Raw genomic sequence first — 20,780 nt, 5'->3', positions numbered from 1 at the left:
CCTAACAACAGAACCGAAATCGGAAACGTTACGGTATATTTCCGTTTCTTTGTTGTAACAAATATTTAAGTTACACAAAAATAATTCATACATACTTCGTCCCCATTTACAGGTAATGCCTGCCTCATATTATGGGGACGAAGTCCCCAATAACAGTAGAAAATTAAATTAAAAAAAAAAATCGGGAAAATTTCCCGAATTTTTCATTGTACTAATGAACTCAAAATCATTCAATTTTTTTTATGTCATGTTTTGAAATCCCGGACTTGCGCAGAAATCTACAATGTACTTCCTTTTTCCGGTTTTGTTTGTATGAATCTTTTTAAAGTAAAATATATATTTACCAATCTATTATAAAAAGGAAGGAACGCAATATCAATTTCATTTTTAATAAGTCCTTGATATGAAAAAACGTTACCTGATGATAGCGTTTCTTTGTTTACATTGAATATGACGTCATAACTTAAATAACGTCACAACTAAACTCCCTAACAACAGAACCAATATCGGAAACGTTACGGTATATTTCCGTTTCTTTTTTTAACAAATATTTAAGTTACAAAAAAATAATTCATACAGACTTCGTCCCCATTTACAGGTAATGCCTGCCTCATATTATGGGGACGAAGTCCCCAATTACGGTAGAAAAATAAATAATAAAAAAAAAAAAATCGGGAAAATTTCCCGAATTTTTCATTGTACTAATGAACTCAAAATCGTTAACTTTTTTTTCAGATCTACTTCCTTTTCCGGTTTTCCCCGCATTTGCGCATATATCTGTCTTGTTTGCATGAGACTTTGAAATAAAAATTATATTTATCATTGGTAGTGAGTCCAATGGTGTCACACACATGCATTTAGTTACTGAGCACTGATTGTTATTTATATGTAAACTTAGTTTCTTACTTTATGTACAGGCATTGATATTTCAGATATTTCAGCTATTTATTTAGATATTACATTAAGATATTTATATACAGGTTGTGTAAACTTAGGTTCAGAAAATTTTCTACTATTTTTTTTTTATTTTTTTTTTTTTTTTATATATATATTTAGTCACGCTTCTTCTCCAATAGGGAGTAGTAGTTTGGTAATTTAAGTATGTCTGATTCAGAAGACATTACTGTGATAGAACAATTTATTGATGGTCTCCATGAAAAAGTTATGGACAGAACTTATATGTCCCAAAATTTAATTAATATGGATACAGGTTCAGAAACATCAGAATTAGAGAGTGAATCAGATATTGGCCAAGACCCATGGCAATATCAAAAAAGTAAAAGGAAACGTGTTAACAGTCAACAACACGACTCATATAGTAGTGTGTTACAGGATACTGTAAAAAGGGCCCCCGTTAAAAGACTAATTAATAGTCCAAAACAGCCTAAAAAATATGTGTTAATAGTTTCTAATAGAGACGAAAAACTTGGATTAAAAAATCCAATACAAATACAAAAACTAATGAGTTCTTCTGTAGGTATTGTAAAAGAGCTCGGGGCAACAAGAACTGGTCATTTAATGGTTGTTTGTTTTGATAAACACCAGTTCAATCAATTGTCCAAACTTACACATCTAGGACAATGGTCAGTAAATGTGTTTCAGCATAAATCGCTGAACACTACTATAGGTTGTATTTACAATGTTTCACTTGATATAGAAGAATCAGATTTACAGGACATTCTAGAGAAACAACAGGTCAGTCGATTTCAGAGACTAACATATTATGACATTAATACTAAAACTAGGGTTCCGTCAAAAACTCTAAAACTGTTTTTTAACACAACAGAGTTACCACCCAGAGTGTTGATAGGTTTTAAGAGTCACAAAACAAAACTCTTTGTTCCAAAACCAACTCAATGTTTTAAATGTCAGGGTTTTGGACATATGCAAAGAGAATGTAGAAATAGTGTAAAATGTGTAAGGTGTGGGGAAGACCATAAAGATAGGGAGTGTAAAGTTAAGGCTAAATGTGCAAATTGCAACGGTGACCACCCAGCTACGAGTAAAGATTGCCCAAAGAAAATACAAAATGAAAAAATAATAAAAAGAGTGTGTAAAGAAAAATGCTCAGTTAAAGAAGCAAGAACACATGTTCTTAAAGAGTCAAAACAAAATCCTTTACAGGGTAAAAAGGAAAACCTTCCTAAAGAGCATGAAAAGATTTCTCTAACAAAGGGCTTATTTCAACAGCTCACAGAGTTTGACAATTTTATTCTCTTAATAATTATGACAGCAATACAGGTTCCAACATTATCTGATAATGAACAAAAAGTCAGTGTTGTAGCTGACATGGTATTAGAATTGCTTGGTGTACACGTTAACCAAGAATATATACTAGATAAACTTACATTAATAAACTAAGTTTTATTTATACTTGTATTTAATAATGAAATATATACTATTTACATTCATGTCAATTATAATGTATACTTTAATCATACTCATGGCTTTACAACTTAGTTTGGCACATTGGAACTGTCAGGGAATTCGGTCACATATACCGGAGTTTATATGGCACTTAAACAATATTAAAGATACGCCAAATATTTTATGTTTTCAAGAAACTTTTTGTAATCTCGAAAAAGATTACCCTGAAATACCAGGTTACACACTCGCAACATTCTCAAGTCGAGGTGTTAACAGAGGTGGAACAGCCATTTATGTTAAACAATATATTAACTATAGTACAGTTGATTTTCAGAGTACATTTGAAACTTCTGCAATTTATATTATATATAATAGTAAGAAATTACTGATACTTAATTTATATGACCCTAAATTAGACACTAAATATGAAGACTATGATACTCTTCTTAGTCAAATTACAACAGAATACATATTATGTGGTGACTTTAATGCTCACCATACATTATGGGGGAAAAGAATCGATACTAAAGGTAGAGAACTTTTTAAGTGTATTCAAGATAATAATATATGTCTTTTAAACGAAGGATCAGGAACAAGACTGAGTCCGATTAATTTAGAAACATCATGTTTAGATCTGACTTTTTGTAGTCCTAATATTGGACAAAAAATTAATTGGTTGGTAGATCAACATTCCACCTTTGGAAGTGATCATTTTTGTGTGTACATTGATTCTAATATATATATTGGTGATTACAACAGTGATTTCTCCCCTAAATGGAATTTTAAGAGAGCAAATTGGAAAAGCTTCACGAAAGAATGTGACATTAAATTTACAGAGAATTTAATTACAGATGATATACAGCAAACTAACAATACATTAACCACTGAATTGATTAATATAGCATGTACCCATATTCCTATTAAGAAATTTCATAAAACAAACAAACCTTGTGTTCCTTGGTGGACAAAGGAATGTACTTCAGCTATAAAAGCTAGAAACAAAGCTAGAAATAGAGCAAGACATACTGGAAGTGGCAATGATTTTAAAATTTATAAAGATAAAGAAAGATTTTGTAAAAAAGTATTAAAAGATACACAGGACAACCATTGGTCAAATTACTGTACTAGTCTCAATTGTAATAATAACATTTCAGATCTATGGCATAATGTTAAAAAGATGTTAGGGAAGATAAGTTCTAGGACAAACATTCCTATTCTGAAATATTTTAATAGATTTATTACAGATACGAAAGAAAAAGCAAACGTATTTGCAGAAAATTACTGCAAAGTCAGTAGTACATCAAATTACAATAACGACTTCAAAGAATTTAAGACTAAAACAGAAAAAGAAGAGATAAATGATTTTATTGAATATTACAAAATTAATACAGATTGTTTTAATGAAAAATTTACATTGCAAGAATTTAAAGATGCAATAGCTGATACTAATGATAGCTCGCCGGGAAAAGATAGAACAACTTATAGTATGTTTCGCCATTTATCTAATAAAACCTTAAGCATATTTTTACTATTTATTAATAAAATTTGGATGTTACAAGAACTTCCAAAGGAATGGAAACATTCAACAATTATTCCTAGTTTTAAACATGGTAAAGATCCCAGTGATCCATTATCATATAGACCTATTGCATTAACTTCTAATTTTAATAAGATAATGGAAAAAATGGTTAACAACAGATTAACATGGTTTCTGGAAAAAAAATAATATATTTAACCCGAATCAAAACGGTTATAGAAAAAATAAAAGTACGATACAGCAATGTATACGTCTAGAAAATGCAATACAGAAATCTTTTGCTAAAAAACACATATTAGTTGGAATATTTATTGATTTTCAAAAAGCTTTCGATATGTTATGGAAACATGGTTTATTAAAAAAAATGAAAAAAATGGGTCTTAAAGGCAACATGCTTGCTTATGTTAATAATTTTCTCTCAGATAGAGTATTGCAGGTTAAGATAAACAACACTTTTTCAGATATTTTTGTTTTAGAAAATGGTACCCCCCAGGGAAGTTGTATAAGTCCAACGCTTTTTAATATTATGGTTAATGACATGTCAGACTGTTTAAAAAATTGTGAAATGTCACAATTTGCAGATGATGGGGCAATTTGGAAATCTGGACCATCATTAAAATTTTTACAAAAAAAAATTCAAGAAGACTTGAATAGTATAAGCAAATGGTGCTCAAATTGGGGTTTTTTACTTTCACCTTCAAAAACAGTCACAGTTATTTTTGCTAGGAAATCAAATTGTAATAATATTATATTAAAAATAGGAAATCACATTTTAGAAGTTGTTAAAGAAGTTAAATTTCTTGGAATTATTTTTGATAGATATCTTACTTGGAATAGTCATGTTCAGTATATTAATACAAGATGTACAAAAATTTTAAACTGTATGAAACTTTTAACGGGAACAAAATGGGGAGCAACAAGTTATACACTAAGAAAAATTTATATTGCTTTAATAAGATCAAAAATTGACTATGGTTGTGAGGTTTACAATACAGCCTCTGCATCTATTAAGAAAATTTTAGATAAGGTACAAACACAATCTCTACGTTTATGTACAGGTTCTATGAAGTCAGCTTCATTAAAAGCACTTCAGGTGGAAATGGGAGACCCTCCTTACGAAATCAGAAGAAAAGCGTTAATAACAAAATCATTTTTAAATATTTCTACTTTCGAAAACAACCATCCAGCCAAAAAATCAATTCAAGATACTGCTACTTTTGAATTTTATAGTAAAACTGTTAAACGTAAACCATTTACATTAATTGCAAAAGATACTCTAAAAGGAAATAATTTTTCAGAAAATAATGTAGTTATATATAGAGAAAGTCCAATCCCCCCATGGCATTTTACAGTACCTATAGTTAATACGTATTTAAAAGATTACATTTCTAAAAAGGATTTACCACATTTAATTAAAAGTGAAGCCAATATCATGATAGATACTCAATATAAACACCATTTAAAAATATTCACTGACGGGTCAAAAGATCCAAATAGCAATGCTGGTTGTGCCTTTGTCATTCCAGAGTTAAAAATCAATAAGGGATTTAAGCTGAACAATCACCTTTCTATTTTTATGTGTGAATTGACAGCAATTTATTTATGTATATCATGGTTACAAGACTTTTTACCTTTTAACGTTGTGATTTTTGTAGACTCTCTATCAGCGCTTCAAGCACTGAAAATACCTTTAAACAAGATAAGAAATCAATTCTTACTTGACATTCATTTTTTACTAAGATCATTGTATCATTCAGGTACAAATATAATTTTTGAATGGATACCAAGTCATGTAGGAATACAAGGCAATGAGTTGGCTGATTTTCATGCTAAACAGGCATTAAGTTTTCAAAATATTTATATCTTTGTACCGTTGTTCAAAGATGATTTTAAAACATTGTGTAAAAATTTAATGAAAAAAATGTGGCAAGAAGAATGGGATAAAGAGAAAGATAGAGCATTGTATCAAATAAGTCCAAAAATTAATTTTGACATAAAAATACCAAAAATGTCCAGATACAAAGAAAGACTGATTTTTAAATTAAGAACTGGTTATATACCATTGAACAAACATCTTTATAAAATAGGCATATCTGACACTAAATTGTGTGAGGAGTGTCGTGTTGAAGAAACAGTAGAACATTTCTTACTACACTGCAAATTATATAACACAGAACGATCTATTTTATTTGACAGTTTAAGAAAGTTACAAATACAGAACTTTCAATTAAAAAATATCCTAACAGGATATAATTTTTTACCAATTGATACATACGTAAAGAGCACGAATAGAATGATACTTTAAAAGTATTACTTTTATAATACTTGTACAGGAAATGGATTTTATCTTTTACATAAAATAATTGGGGTCTACCTATATTAGGAAGAACTCATTGAGATCTGTCCCCACAAAAAAAAAAAAAAAATTTGTTAATGGATAAAATGTTTGTTAAACTTATTTTAGATTTTAAAATTAAAATGCTGCATAACAAATGAATATAATACTGCTGGTCGCACATGTATCTTTCATTATACATTATACTGCAAAGTTGCACACACTATGCCTCATTGGCCACAGGACGCCAATCTCTGGGTCCAAACAGTATGGTAGTAGTAGTTCCCGTAGTCACGGTGTCAATAGTGGGATACAGTTCAAAATTTAATTACCAGATTGATTATTCGGTGGTCTCATGGTCAGTGAGGGCAGTCGGGGTCAATACACAGACCACGACAATCCTCACTGAACAAGGGGACCATGACTCAAACTGGTCTCTTTAATTGGTATCTAGGGGATTTAACATATATTTTAATTCTTTTATTAATCCCAATGTAGGTGACATAAGTATGCGACAGTCTTTTTTTACCTGGCGCATACATATATTTGGCAATTTTTCATTAAATAATTGACACCGGGCTATCGGGAAGCATTATCTAATCTCTATCTTCAGCGATGGACATTCAGATTCATTTTATACACTCATGTATTTTAATCAGCTGCTACTACCATACAAATCAAAGCAATCTAAGTAATCAGCCATGCAACGAAACAAAAGTTTGAACGACAAAATAAATATTTAAAAAAGAAATCTACAGAATTCTACAAAAGTCAAACCACAATACATTAAAGACTTAGAAAAAAAAAGAATAAAAAAAACTCACAACTTAAGAACTCACGTGTAGTGAACAAAACACGAAACACTAAGTTTCTTCAAAAAACAGTAACGATAAGTGAAACTAGGGCGCAAGTTCCATAGCAGGAAAGTCGCCTCCCAAAACATCAATAATAATAATAATATATTTATCAGTCTAGTAAAATATAAGATTGGATCTCAATTCAAATTCAAATTTAATAATTGTTTGATATGATAAAAACGTTACCTGATGAAAGCGTTTCTTTTGTTTACATCGAATATGACGTCATAACTTAAAGAACGTTACAGCTAATTCCAAAACAACAGAACCAAAATCGGGAACGCTACGTACGGTATTTCGGTTTCTTTCATCAACATGATTGAATTAAAAAAAATACATACAGACTTCGTCCCCATTCACAGGTTATGCCTGCCTCATATTAACACTACATGGTGACCAGTGATATACCATAACTACAGTGACGTTATTAAGAACTGTTATACAATCCTGACAGTTCTGTTGATAGTTCTACGGTTAGTACTGATTTGGACAGTTCATGAACAGTTTTATACAGTTCTACCTAGAACGGATTATAACAGATCTAGGGTAGAATTGTTCTAGGTAGAACTTTTCTATGACAGTTTTAAATAGCTCTATGACAGATTATTCTGACAGTTCTAATGAAAGAGTAGAAGTGATCTTCACTGTACATGTTATAAAATCATCTTATGCAATGCCCAGAACAATTCTAAACAAAAAATTAATGTTAAAAAAAAACCAGAGATTTGAGTCCTACTTAAAACTATAAATTGCCATAATAACCTTCCATCATTACCGAACTGAACAAAGAAATAAAACGACTTGTGCCGTATACGGTGCAGGAAATGCTTAAGCGTTCCGGAGCACCTACGTTCACTCCCGGTATTTAGTGGAGTTCGTGTTGTTTCTTAAATATTATTTATAACTGTTGAGGTAAATGTCCTTTGGTTTTGAGTCTTTGTTTATTCCTGGGTTTTGATTGTTCTAAGTCTTTGGCAAGTGAATACGTAAAATTACTTCAGCGGTATCAATCTGACTTTTGTCTTTTGGCTGCCAAAATGACAAAGTTAAAGGATATTTAATTAGTTGTTCGGAAAGTTGAACAAAAAATCGACACATAATTTTCTAAGAACTTAATAAAATTTCAAATTTGTTTAAAAATATTCAATATGCTAATAAAGTTGTGTTCATGTTGTAACTAATGGGTTGAAATATTGTCTTCTCAATTTTTTTGGAAAAAAAGTGTTTTTTGAAACCTCAGAAAATGCAAAAAAACATTTTTTTTTATTTTCGTCTCAAATCAATGCTTAAGATATGAAAACAACACACAGTAAATTTGGAACCTTTCGGATTAGTTTAAGATTGTTACCGGTTTTTGAATATCACTTTACACATAATGTCTATTGTAAATCAGTTGATAATGTACACATTTTAACAATTTCTCGTTGTTCCGAACTTTTCTTAACAAATAAACGAAGAAACTGTATGATTTTTAAAAACAAATTGATGGCAAACATTGTGTCTTTACCTTTAAATGAGAGGTTGGCATCATTAGTTGGAACTTCTGTTTTTAAAATTGTCGTTTTATGTAAATTTTGTAAAAAAAATTAAAAAAATCGTGAAAAAACGTCACGAAAGCAAAAAAAAATGTTAAACGGATTTATATTTCCATGAGGATTGAGTATTACTACCTTCAATATTGGTCCAATAAACGGAAAACTTTATTTTTAATTTGAAAAAAAATATTGTATCGTTTCTTTTTTTGACTAGTATTAATATTAGTATTAATGTGTTATATACATGTATGGTTAGATTAAACGTTCGTTTAATCTGTTTTGCTATAACATCACTCTCTAAGATTATTAAGAGGGTTGGCGGCTTCAAACATTTTTAACTGCGCCATATGATATGAACCTGTTATATTAGTCAAGGGCATGTAGTTCAGTGGTTGTCGTTGGTTCATTTCATGTCATATTTGTCTTTCGTAAATTATGCCTTAAGTTTCTCAATTGAATTGTTTCGTTCGTTTCCTGTTTGGGCCTTTTATTGCCGACTACATTGTATATGGGTTTTCTCATTGCCTATAGTTGATAGCGTCAACTTCATTTTTTACTTTTGTGGATAGTTTTCTCATCCTCAAGCATCCCAAATCTCGTTATTTTTTGTACAACGAATAAAAATATTCCCATATGACTTTTCATTTCTACTTGATTTTTAAAGATTTATGATATTGCATATGCGGATTTCCCGTATAAGAAAACTATATGATGTAATGTATCGGTCTTTTACAAATATTTAAACATGATTTATTGTCCAAATATGAAATTGATAACTATATTGACAATGGCCCTTAAAAAGGCAACATGACGCATTATTCCTTTTTTTTTTTTTTTATATAAAATAATGTCTTTATTGCACTTTTCTTTGCTGTTGTAACAAATTACTCGACCTACAGCAGTTGGCCGAGTATCCCTGTGAATTAGTCACTGGATAACCAGGGAATTTATTCAGTGAATTCATATATAAGATCATAGTTTGTTAGTTTTACAGTTCATGGTTATTACATACATTTTACAAACTATATTGTTTCATGATTACGGAAAGTGTACAGTTTTGTCCGGTTTTGTTTCTAAAGATTAAAACTTTATGATCGTTGACCTTTAACCTTATTGATGAAAACCGTTGAAGCTGGTTGATCAATTGTCCGGATTGACGCATTATTCCTAGGTTATAAATGGTAATGATTATACAGATAAAACTTAAATTTCAGGATTATTCGGAAAAATGTATTTGGGAATAAAAACTGGCTAAGTTACCCTTGAAAAATTATCTATTATAAAAAAAGAAAAGAAAAGGAAAAAACCCTGAAGGTTTGAAAGCTCTTGAAAGTAATTAATGGTACTAAATGTAACCAAAGTCATAGGATTATTGTAGCAATCATTAAAGACAGTATAACGACGTAGATTTAATTATTTGCAAGGTAAATGTGGATCTTGATCTGCTATACCTGTAGTAGTACCTGAGATCGTCCCCGATTTATCTGCTTTAAAACAGTTGAAAGACAACCACAAATAATTTCTGTTATCCCTTTAGTATCTTTCGCTTCTCTTCCAGATACAGAAAACAATCACAACGTCACTCAATCTGAAAAAAAATTAACAAAATTGATAATATTCATAAATATCATGTATAGGAAGGCAAGTGTATGTTCCCCCAACGTATGTAATACTTGTGTAGAGATCCAGTTTAATTGTTAAGGGATGAACTCCTAAACTTGATAGCGCTTATCAATGACATGTTAAGAAATAGCTAATAGTCGCAGAATCGGCTCAGACATGTAATGAAGTAGATGCCGCTTTGAAACTGATTACTAGTAAATGCCATCGACACGCATGTAAATTGTATGAACAATGAGTATTTAGAAAATAAATAATACCTAGTTTAAATGATAATAATATATATTTCGTAATGGAAAGGCCACACGACAAACAATGCAAAAAGCACTACAAAGAAACTAAGAAGAAACAAAAATAAAACGTAGTTCACCAAGTAATGTTTTTTTATAAAACGTAGGGGTTGATACCATAAATTGTAATAACCCCAGAGTTTATCGAATGATTATTTAGCATACGAAATGAGTTATTAACTTATAAATTATAATTATGAACTAAAATTTGACTGAAAGATGAAACCTCAAGTTTCTTTGTGCAGTTAACAGACATTAACATCCAGTCAGGTACAATCATGCTTTTCTTTGTCTAATATTTTCTGCTTTTTATTTGTATTGTAGTCCTGTAATATTTTGTTTTCATTTCAATGTTATATTTAACTGTGCCATTAAAGTGCGAGGTTTGGCATGCCTTAAAACCAGGTTCAACCCACCACTTTTATTCCCCTTTAAAAGTGTCCTGTACCAAGTCAGGAAGATGGTCATTGTTATAATATTGTTCGTTTCTGTGTGTGTGTTGCATTTTAACGTTGAGTCGTTTCTGTTTTCTCTTATTTTTGAGATAAGACGTGGCACGGTACTTGTCTATCCTATATTTATGTATTTGGTTTTGATGTTATATTTGTTATTCTCGTGGTGTATTGTCTGTTGCTTGGTCCGTTTCTGTGTGCTGTTGCGTTTCGGTGTTGTGTCGTTGTTCTCCTCTTATATTTAATGCGTTTCCCTCGGTTTTGGTTTGTTGCCCCGATTTTGTTTTTTGTCCATGGATTTATGAGTTTTGAACAGCGGTATACTACTGTTGCCTTTATTTACATAAAGGTATCATTATCCAATCACACAATTATTTGAAAACTTGAAAATGCTCAAAATGTAAAACAATAAAAAAAAAAAAAAAAAAAAAAAAAAAAAAAAAAAATACATGTGTTATATGTACATACGCGGTTTAAATTGATACGTTGTTTCTAGAAATATGTTTCGCCAACGTGTTTCGCTAATTTATACTTTATAAACAGTTTCCTTCTCACTGTGCATGTGTTCGCGATGACATACAGAGCACACAGTATGCATTCTTAGTACGGTTACTGATATCTAAAAGCATGTTCGTGAATATCAAAATCAGAAAAAAAACGGAATTTGGATAGATTTGTGTTTCTACAATATTTCATTTCTGTATATTCTGAAAAAAGGTTTGTGTGTTCCTATCTTCTTCTCATTGTGTGTGTAGAGGGGAGTGTACCCTGGTGTGGTATGTCTCTCTGTGACATTTAGTATTTTTTGCCTTCATTGATTAGTATCTCCACAAAAGTATGTTTTTTCTCTCGTTTTCTGGTGACACTCTTAATTGAATTATCCTAATTTACGTGGATGATACTAAAAGGCCAATAAACAAATCTTAAAATAAATATAAAATTGGAAAAATACATAGACAATATTATTGATTATCTATATGAATTTCTACTAATAGCCTTTCGCTAATGTATATGTGTTTTCACTCGGTATTTCATAACACTGTGTAAAATCTTGCCAACTTTGACACATCAAATGTGTTTTATGTTTTCCATTTTACAGATCCCTTGCTTCTCAAACACTTAGCTTAGATTTGCAAATGAAACCAGACGAATATGATTATTTAAATTAAAAATACTTCACACAAAATGATCTCATTTTTCAACAATTGATATTTTGAATTGCTGAAGTACAAATGTACTATATGATCATACATGTATGTGGAGAGAACCAACGACCTTCGGAACAAAGATGGCAATTTTAATCAATTAATATCGGAGTTGAATGTGCCTGCCATGTGAGGGATTTGAACTCACAACCCCCAGCGTTGACATACTAGTGATACGTTAGATAAACTATTAGACCCCTCGGCCATCGTAATTGTCCCTGAATCGTACATATACAGTTTTCTGATTTGTTTAAAATATCGTTTCGAATGCAAGCTTTTTCTCGCTATGTTGAAGTTAAGACCCATTTGTGGCCTATGGTTGTTGCTTCTTTGATATCTTTCCTGTTTCTATTCTCAATTTTAATTCAAACATGTATAATCAAAATATAGATTTGTGATACTTTTGTTATCCTATTCGATGGAGCACGCGAGTTTTGATAGATCTGAATGTTTATCAGATGATATTTCAGCTTGACTACATGTATTTTTGTTTTTGTCGTCTTTTTGCATTATTTTGTTGCGACTTTCGGACGCTTTTGAATTTTAATTAAGCAAATCAGCATATATTGCATCAGATAATCTTAAGGGAAAAGGGGGTTACTCATATAAAAAAAGCTAATACATAGAAGTTCCTATAAAGCAGAATAACACAATATGTTTTAAGAAGTTTGTCTTTATATCTTCTGTCTCTTTGATAAAATTCCTTTAGAACATAATAATATAAGATAATTAGGTCTGCATACAGGGCACGGGACATCTTGTTATTCAATATGGGTGTACCAGTAACCATCAACTTTTGAATCAGATTGAACATAATATTATGGAAAACTAAAACATGAGGTCAACTTTAAACAATTTACGATGAGCAGGTTCAAATATATTTCAATTGTCATAAAACGGTATAAATCTAGTAAAACCGAATGGATCTATGTAAAGTTGTCAACAGTGAATAAGCATCTGTTTTAAACTTCTTTGTAATATGTAGAAATATTTATTTCTGATTCACTGTATAAAAGACAAATGTACGTAACATATATTTAGGCTTGAAATTAGCCCGGAACCTTGCGAGCATCATTTCTATTGCTGCATATTACTTCCTTGACGAACATTGAATTGCAATGTACAATGCAAGATGTTTTAATTAACGACACCAACGTTACCTACATTCAGTCCAGCTGTCTAGGCTATTCCAAATCTTATAAAGTGAGGTCTTTATCTAACTAAATCTTGAAATACAATTCCATATTTGTCAATATAAAAGACTAGAATTGATAAAGTCCGTTCAAGTTCCAGCATTTCACACATAAAATGTAAGCGCCTTAATACACGCCAACTGTTATGTACGATAAATAATTTTAATAAATTATATGTTTCATAAGTCTGTATGATATATATGCAATATTATATAAGAGTATTTAATGATTACCAATATCATACAAATTGAATGTATATCACAAGTAGTTTTGAATAAGAAAACTAAAGGATAAATTGATCTTTAACAAGTTTAAGTAAGTATGTAATAACAAGGATTTATATAGTACTATATAAATCCTTGGAAACAGTAGTTTACAAATATATAATAATTTCAAGATGAATATTTTTCCCCCAGTACATTAGCTATTAACTTTTCAAAGGATTTAAAAGTCTGTTTTTACTTTCTTGATATCAATTTATTGAAATTTAGATTAAGAATTTAAAACAACAATTATAAAGCAGAATTTCGTAATATGTCAAGCGGATATGAGTTAAATAAGTTCATAAGAGATATATAAAGATAAACGTTGAGTGACTTGAACCTGGGAAGGATAAATGCTCTGTTTGTCTCAACTTGGATTGTTAGTTTGTTCTGGATATTCTATTTACAATCATATATTAAACAAATTAATTGTTTGAAACTTCTCACAGGAAATGTTATTGTGATGATTTTAGTGCAAATTCTAACTTTATGCCAAAATTGTGAAAGCAATGTTTGAAAACAGAAAAACTATGTTTCATAGCGCAACTCAAAGAACCTTTTCTATGCCATTGTACTTTGGTTAACGAGACAAAGTATATCTTTATAGCCTGAAAAATTAAATGATATTCATGGAAATTTAATTATGGATCCCGATGATTTTGGACTTGATTCCGTCTTTGAAGAAGGTAATTGTATTCTACATTGCATTTTTTTATGATGTAATTTACTATTCAAATGTGCACATGTAGAAACAAATATGGCACTAAACATATACATATGGCACTAAACATATACATATGGCACTAAACATATACATATGGCACTAAACATATACATATGGCACTAAACATATACATATGGCACTAAACATATACATATGGTACTAAACATATACATATGGTACTAAACATATACATATGGCACTACACATATACATATGGCACTAAACATATACATATTGCACTAAACATATACATATGGCACTACACATATACATATGGTACTAAACATATACATATGGCACTAAACATATACATATGGTACTAAACATATACATATTGCACTAAACATATACATATGACACTAAACATATACATATGACACTAAACATATACATATGGCAATAAACATATACATAGGGCACTAAACATATTCATATGACACTAAGCATATACATATGGCACTAAACATATACATATGGCACTAAACATATACATATGGCACTAAACATATACATATTGCACTAAGCATATACATATGGCACTAAGCATACATATATGACACTAAACATATACATATTGCACTAAACATATACATATGGCACTAAGCATATACATATGACACTAAACATATACATATGGCACTAAACATATACATATGACACTAAACATATACATATGGCACTAAACATATACATATGGCACTAAACATATACATATGGCACTAAACATATACATATGGTACTAAACATACACATATGGCACTAAACATATACATATGGCACTAAACATATACATATTGCACTAAACATATACATATGGCACTAAACATATACATATGGCACTAAACATATACATATGGCACTAAACATATACATATGGTACTAAACATATACATATGGCACTAAACATACACATATGGCACTAAACATATACATATGGCACTAAACATATACATATGGCACTAAACATATACATATGGTACTAAACATACACATATGGCACTAAACATATACATATGGTACTAAACATATACATATGGTACTAAACATACACATATGGCACTAAACATATACATATGGCACTAAACATATACATATGGCACTAAACATATACATATGGTACTAAACATATACATATGGCACTAAACATACACATATGGCACTAAACATATACATATGGCACTAAACATATACATATGGCACTAAACATATACATATGGTACTAAACATACACATATGGCACTAAACATACACATATGGCACTAAACATATACATATGGTACTAAACATACACATATGGCACTAAACATATACATATGGCACTACACATACACATATGGCACTAAACATATACATATGGCAATACACATATACATAAGGCACTAAACATATATATGACACTAAACATATACATATGGCACTAAACATATACATATGGCACTACACATACACATATGGTACGCGAAATATTTATATATCGAATATTATTGCGAGTACAATAAATATGAGGAATAATTTTCATAAGTTTCCATACTATAACCTTTGTAATACATGACAAGACTGGTAACACCAGTGTGCACGAAAAAAAATATCCTTTGTCTTTTTATAAAAGGCCAATAATAAAAGCTGTTATATTTTTGTCCTTGACGAAAACTTTATTATTTTTAAACAACAGGGCACTGCATGCAATACCACCAAATAGTACTTTTTCTGAAGTCAAATAAGGGCTAAAATATTGCATTTATACCATTAAGAACCTATTAATTGGATACAGAGATGAAGCAAACAAATATTTAACTTATTAATTTAAGGAGCTCTTGGAGAGCAGTTTAATTATATAAATCAACAGTAAAGAATTAAATATATCAACAAATATATTAATAATACTTTTGTCAATATGTTTTGCTTTTGATTTAATCGTTTATTCATAAAATCATATCAAACAAAAAATATTATAAAAGTAAAATAATAAATGAAATATAACCTAATTCATAGTTTCAATAAGAATCAAGTCCGGTTTATTTATATTACCCTGAAGTTGTGCCTACATGTATATAGTTAAAGGCTACATTGTAAGAGGCTTAAATAGCATAGTCTTTTCAAACACTCAAATAGTTGCAATGTACCCGTTTGCACAATTTTGCCCCCACAATTTCTAGCACTTACATTTTGGTTTACGTCTGTGTCGCTAGTTTAAACACAATAAGCTGGAAGTGTGTCGTTTTTCTCAGACAATCAGGTACACGAATGCGCCATTTTTTTAAAAAGTTTTTTTTTAATTAAAAGAAGTACTTTCTTTGTCTCTCCTTCTATAACGTCCGGTTTGTATCACCGACAGTAACTACCTACACTAGTCAATGTAACCTAAAAGTTTAATAACGGGTTATTTAAAGTTATTACATGTATGTACATATAAAAACTATAGGAAATACAGATTATGGAGACTAAGTCGTTTGCACTTCGGCGTAGCAAACAATAAGATAGCGATACAATGCCACTATCGCACTTCAGCGTGACTAAAAACACACTACTATGATCAAAAATCGCCATTCAGCGTGACCATTTGGTTCAAAGTCCTTTATTTATACGAACACAATCTACATACTAGTATTCTGTTCTTCATGTCCACGACGAAGATAAGTTTCGCAGTCTTTATAATGATTTAAATTAAATCTGTAATTATAATGATTTAAATTAAATCTGTAAATCAAATTAAAAAAAAAGCAGAGATTGTGAATCAAGGACATCGATTGTTAGTAGAGCTATCATACGAAATCACGATTGTTATCACATAATGTATGTTTCCTCTGTGATATTGATTTTAAATTGATTTATTCACATGTTTGTTTATTACTGGCTTTGTGTACTTGATAAGCTTCCTACTTGGAAGTTCCATGGAGCTGTACATCACATGAACATTAAAAGTTTGTTAATATTGCTATAAACAACCAACTATTTTTATGCCCTATTTAATTCTAAGTATTTAAAATACTCACTTAGCAAATGGTGACAAATATCTTTGTTTTTATACTTTTCACAAACATTTGATTTGTGATTTAATTTTGAAAAAAAAAATAATAATCCGACATAAAATGTCGAAATATAAACATTTTAATATGTTAATTATATGTCACGATAAGAAGCATTGAAATACTACGTATGATTTTAAATGATTGTTTTCCCCTTTTACTGTTCAAAAGCTTTTAATTGTTTTGGTTTATTGAATGACAAGTATTGACAATATTTAAACAACAAATTAAAAAATTATTCATACGAGTGCTACTGAACGATGTACAATTTTCTTGTTTTTGTTTTTTATATTAATCTTTTTTTCTCTTTCAATAACATCTTTTTTTTCGTTCGAATAAATTACTTTCCGTCTTTTTTTTGCTGAATATTTTTGTTTAGTGTAGACTTGGCTAAAATGTGGTATTTCTTATTTAAAGAAATGTCTTTGTTAAATCGTCGAATTGACGTTTTAAATTTAGCTGAAGAAGACAACAGAATCGTGTGAGGTTTTGTCTTCATTTTAAAGGGAAGCATAGGCATTGTCCAGGGTCGACGTACAAAAACGTTAATGAAACCTATAATCGGATTTCACCAAAACTTTTATATAATACATTATACTAGATATTTTGATCCGTAAACAAACATGCTAATGCCGTTTCTGCTGGACCATTTTTCTACAAATCCATCCATGTTTTCTAACTTAAGATAATAAGCAAAAAACGAAGAAAACAATTGGTTTACTTTAGAATTAAGGCACAACACATCTTGTTTAAATTTGATTGACAATTTCATGCATATTTTATAATATTTGTATCTTGTGTGAGGTGTTGTATATATATATTGTTATAAGTTTTGCACATCCCCTTGGTTTCTTCATATTTTTTTGTCGGATCGTATTGACATTTTTACAGTTTCGCTTTATTCATTTATTACAGATTTTACAATATTAAGTAAAACACTAAATTTTCATGTGTCCCCATTTAACCCTTTTAAGGAGTTGACTTATTTCACCTTTTTACTTATTTGCGGATCTTAGTTTGAAAATCTTGCTTGATACCTTTAAAACACGTTCTCTCTATCAACAAGATGTAGGCAAAACTGCAAAATTAAATAAAATTGCCATTCAAGGGTAAAATCAGACATGTCGGCCTATCTGAAGATTTTATTTTGCGTTCATTTCTAGTAATTTTTTTCTATCTTCTATTATGCGACAAAAACAAAGACACAAATGAGAAAGTATCATCTCCCTTCATAAATTTTACGGACGCCGTCACTAGTTGGTTGACCATTATGGAATAATCGTTTCACAAATGATATCGGATATGTTCTTTATGTCGTTACTACAATACCCTTCCCTTTTTACGAATGTGACTTACCGATTAGTAGGGTTTCGTGTTGCTTAGTCTTAGTTTTCTATGTTTTTTTTGCAGTACTATTATTTGTCTGTTTGTCTGTTTGTATTTTTTAGCCATGGCATTATCAGTTTATTTTCAATCTATGATAAAATTGAGAATGGAAATGCGGAATGTGTCAAAGAGCTTGACTCTTCCTCCCTCTGGTATCTTTCGTCCCTCTTCTATGGTTCCAATTTAGCAGAACGGGATTATGGGACTCTCTAAATCTACTGCTAGGGCATTCTTTTGACAAAAATATCACCATCCAACCAGAACGGACTTCTAAATTTTAGGGGGTATTATGAGTAAGGAAATAAATTCCTTTCATATAATGTCATTACTCATTCAAACATCATACGTTTCGTTTTCAAAAAAAATATCACTTTTAATAAAATCTGATGTTCATTAAAGTTGTCGTTTGTTGATTTGGTTCAAAAGTGTTTCTCGTTTCTTGGTTTTCATGTAGATTTAACTGTTGTTTTTCTAGTTTGAATCGTTTTACACTTAGCTTTCTGTTCGTTGTTAGTCAGGGCTCCGTGTTGAAGACTGTACTTTGACCTATAAGTTAATGGTGTACTTTTTTTAAATTGTGACTTGGATGGAGGTTTGTCTCATTGGCACTCATTCCACATCTTTATATAATATATCTATATAAGTATACAACTGATACAAAAATAGATGAAGGGTATTCGTTTTTTGCTTAAATAAATATGTATGACAGAATTGTCCAAATAAGTATATGTATCATAAAGCTGATAATTTTCACAGTTCTATAGTTAATATTCCTCAGCAATGAACATGTAAATGTAAAAGAATTAGGTCTATTCCTGAAGCTACACGTGTTAAAGGGTGATAATTGAGATTGATCTTTAAGAAAGAAACAAAAACATATTGATATGACAACAATGGATTCCGATGTTGACGATCTAGTTTTTATTGAAGGTAAATAGCTATCATATATATCATATTTAAATCACAATTACAAATCTGTATTAACAAACTTTAAGCACAACCATATTCATATCTGGTGTATTCATATCTAAACTTCAACAGATCAGTGGGAGTAAATCATTCTTCAGATCCTTCGACCTCATCTAAAACGAGGATACTATATACCATAGATAATTGTTGTATGATGGTTCATTGTTAGTGGCATTTATGTAGTGCATAGAACAGTATTTTTTCTTGAAAAGGAATGATAAAGATGAATAATTTTGTTTTCCAAGAGGAAATTGTGCTGCATTGTTTCTTTAACGCAATGAGTCTCACATTTCACATTCCATTCAGCCAATTGGAGATGTCCTAAGCATTGTGTGTATTAAATGCTCCATCACGGAGAAATCCAATCATTTCATTTTTTTTTTTTCATTTTTTTTTTTTAATTTTACTGGTTGTTTCTGTTTCCACTTATTATATTTTTTGGTGTAGACAATATAACTTTTATCTTTGCCTTTACAAACAGAATGAATTGATAATGATCTGCAATTGCAACGCTTGATTACAAATATGATTGAAATCAATCAGTTAATAAAAAATACTCAACGACCATATATGGTCATGTGGGTATATGTTAATTAAAGGACCATTAAACAGCATCAGTGTTAGACACTTCTAAAGCTTAGTAACCCCGTAGTTCATTTTGTCTTTTCTCTCAGTACAATGCTTGTTATACTCAAGACGAAAATAGTCCCGATTCACTTGGTTCGTCTTTACTGTCGAAGATAAAGCAATGCCAGGATTGATGTCAGACATGGATTTGGCTGTGCTTTGGTGTTTTTACCTGTCTGCTGTAGTTTAAATGGAGTCTTGTCTGACCTTTATTGTTTAAGACATGTATTTGCATTTGTTTATCGCTTTCGTCCGATTGTTTACACGTTTACTCGTTTTGTTCATTACTGTTGTGTCCTCTTTCATATGTATTCGTGTATTCTTACTCTTTGTCCTCTTTAAACAAAGCAATGGTCGTATGGGACTTCAACTTTCGTGTGAGCAAATGAGTAGG

At 30.4% G+C, this 20,780-nt stretch overlaps 1 protein-coding gene across 2 annotated transcripts in view; it reads left to right on the top strand.

Annotated features, from left to right (window-relative positions):
- Positions 1–20,780, top strand: part of LOC134717663 (pleckstrin homology domain-containing family G member 7-like) — a 109,413-nt gene that overhangs the window by 12,637 nt on the left and 75,996 nt on the right. Inside the window, exon 1 of one of the 2 annotated variants that reach the window (XM_063580168.1) lies at positions 14,008–14,340. The exons of the other annotated variant lie outside the window; for it this stretch is intronic. Within the exon in view, the coding sequence (XP_063436238.1) occupies positions 14,298–14,340 (43 nt within the window). The 5' untranslated portion in view covers positions 14,008–14,297. Of the gene's footprint in view, positions 1–14,007; positions 14,341–20,780 lie in introns of those variants that run through there. 2 annotated transcript variants of the gene reach the window in all.

This window comes from Mytilus trossulus, chromosome 1 (assembly GCF_036588685.1).
Source record: "Mytilus trossulus isolate FHL-02 chromosome 1, PNRI_Mtr1.1.1.hap1, whole genome shotgun sequence".
Lineage (NCBI taxonomy): Eukaryota > Metazoa > Mollusca > Bivalvia > Mytilida > Mytilidae > Mytilus > Mytilus trossulus.
This window is presented reverse-complemented; position numbering and strand designations above follow the sequence as displayed.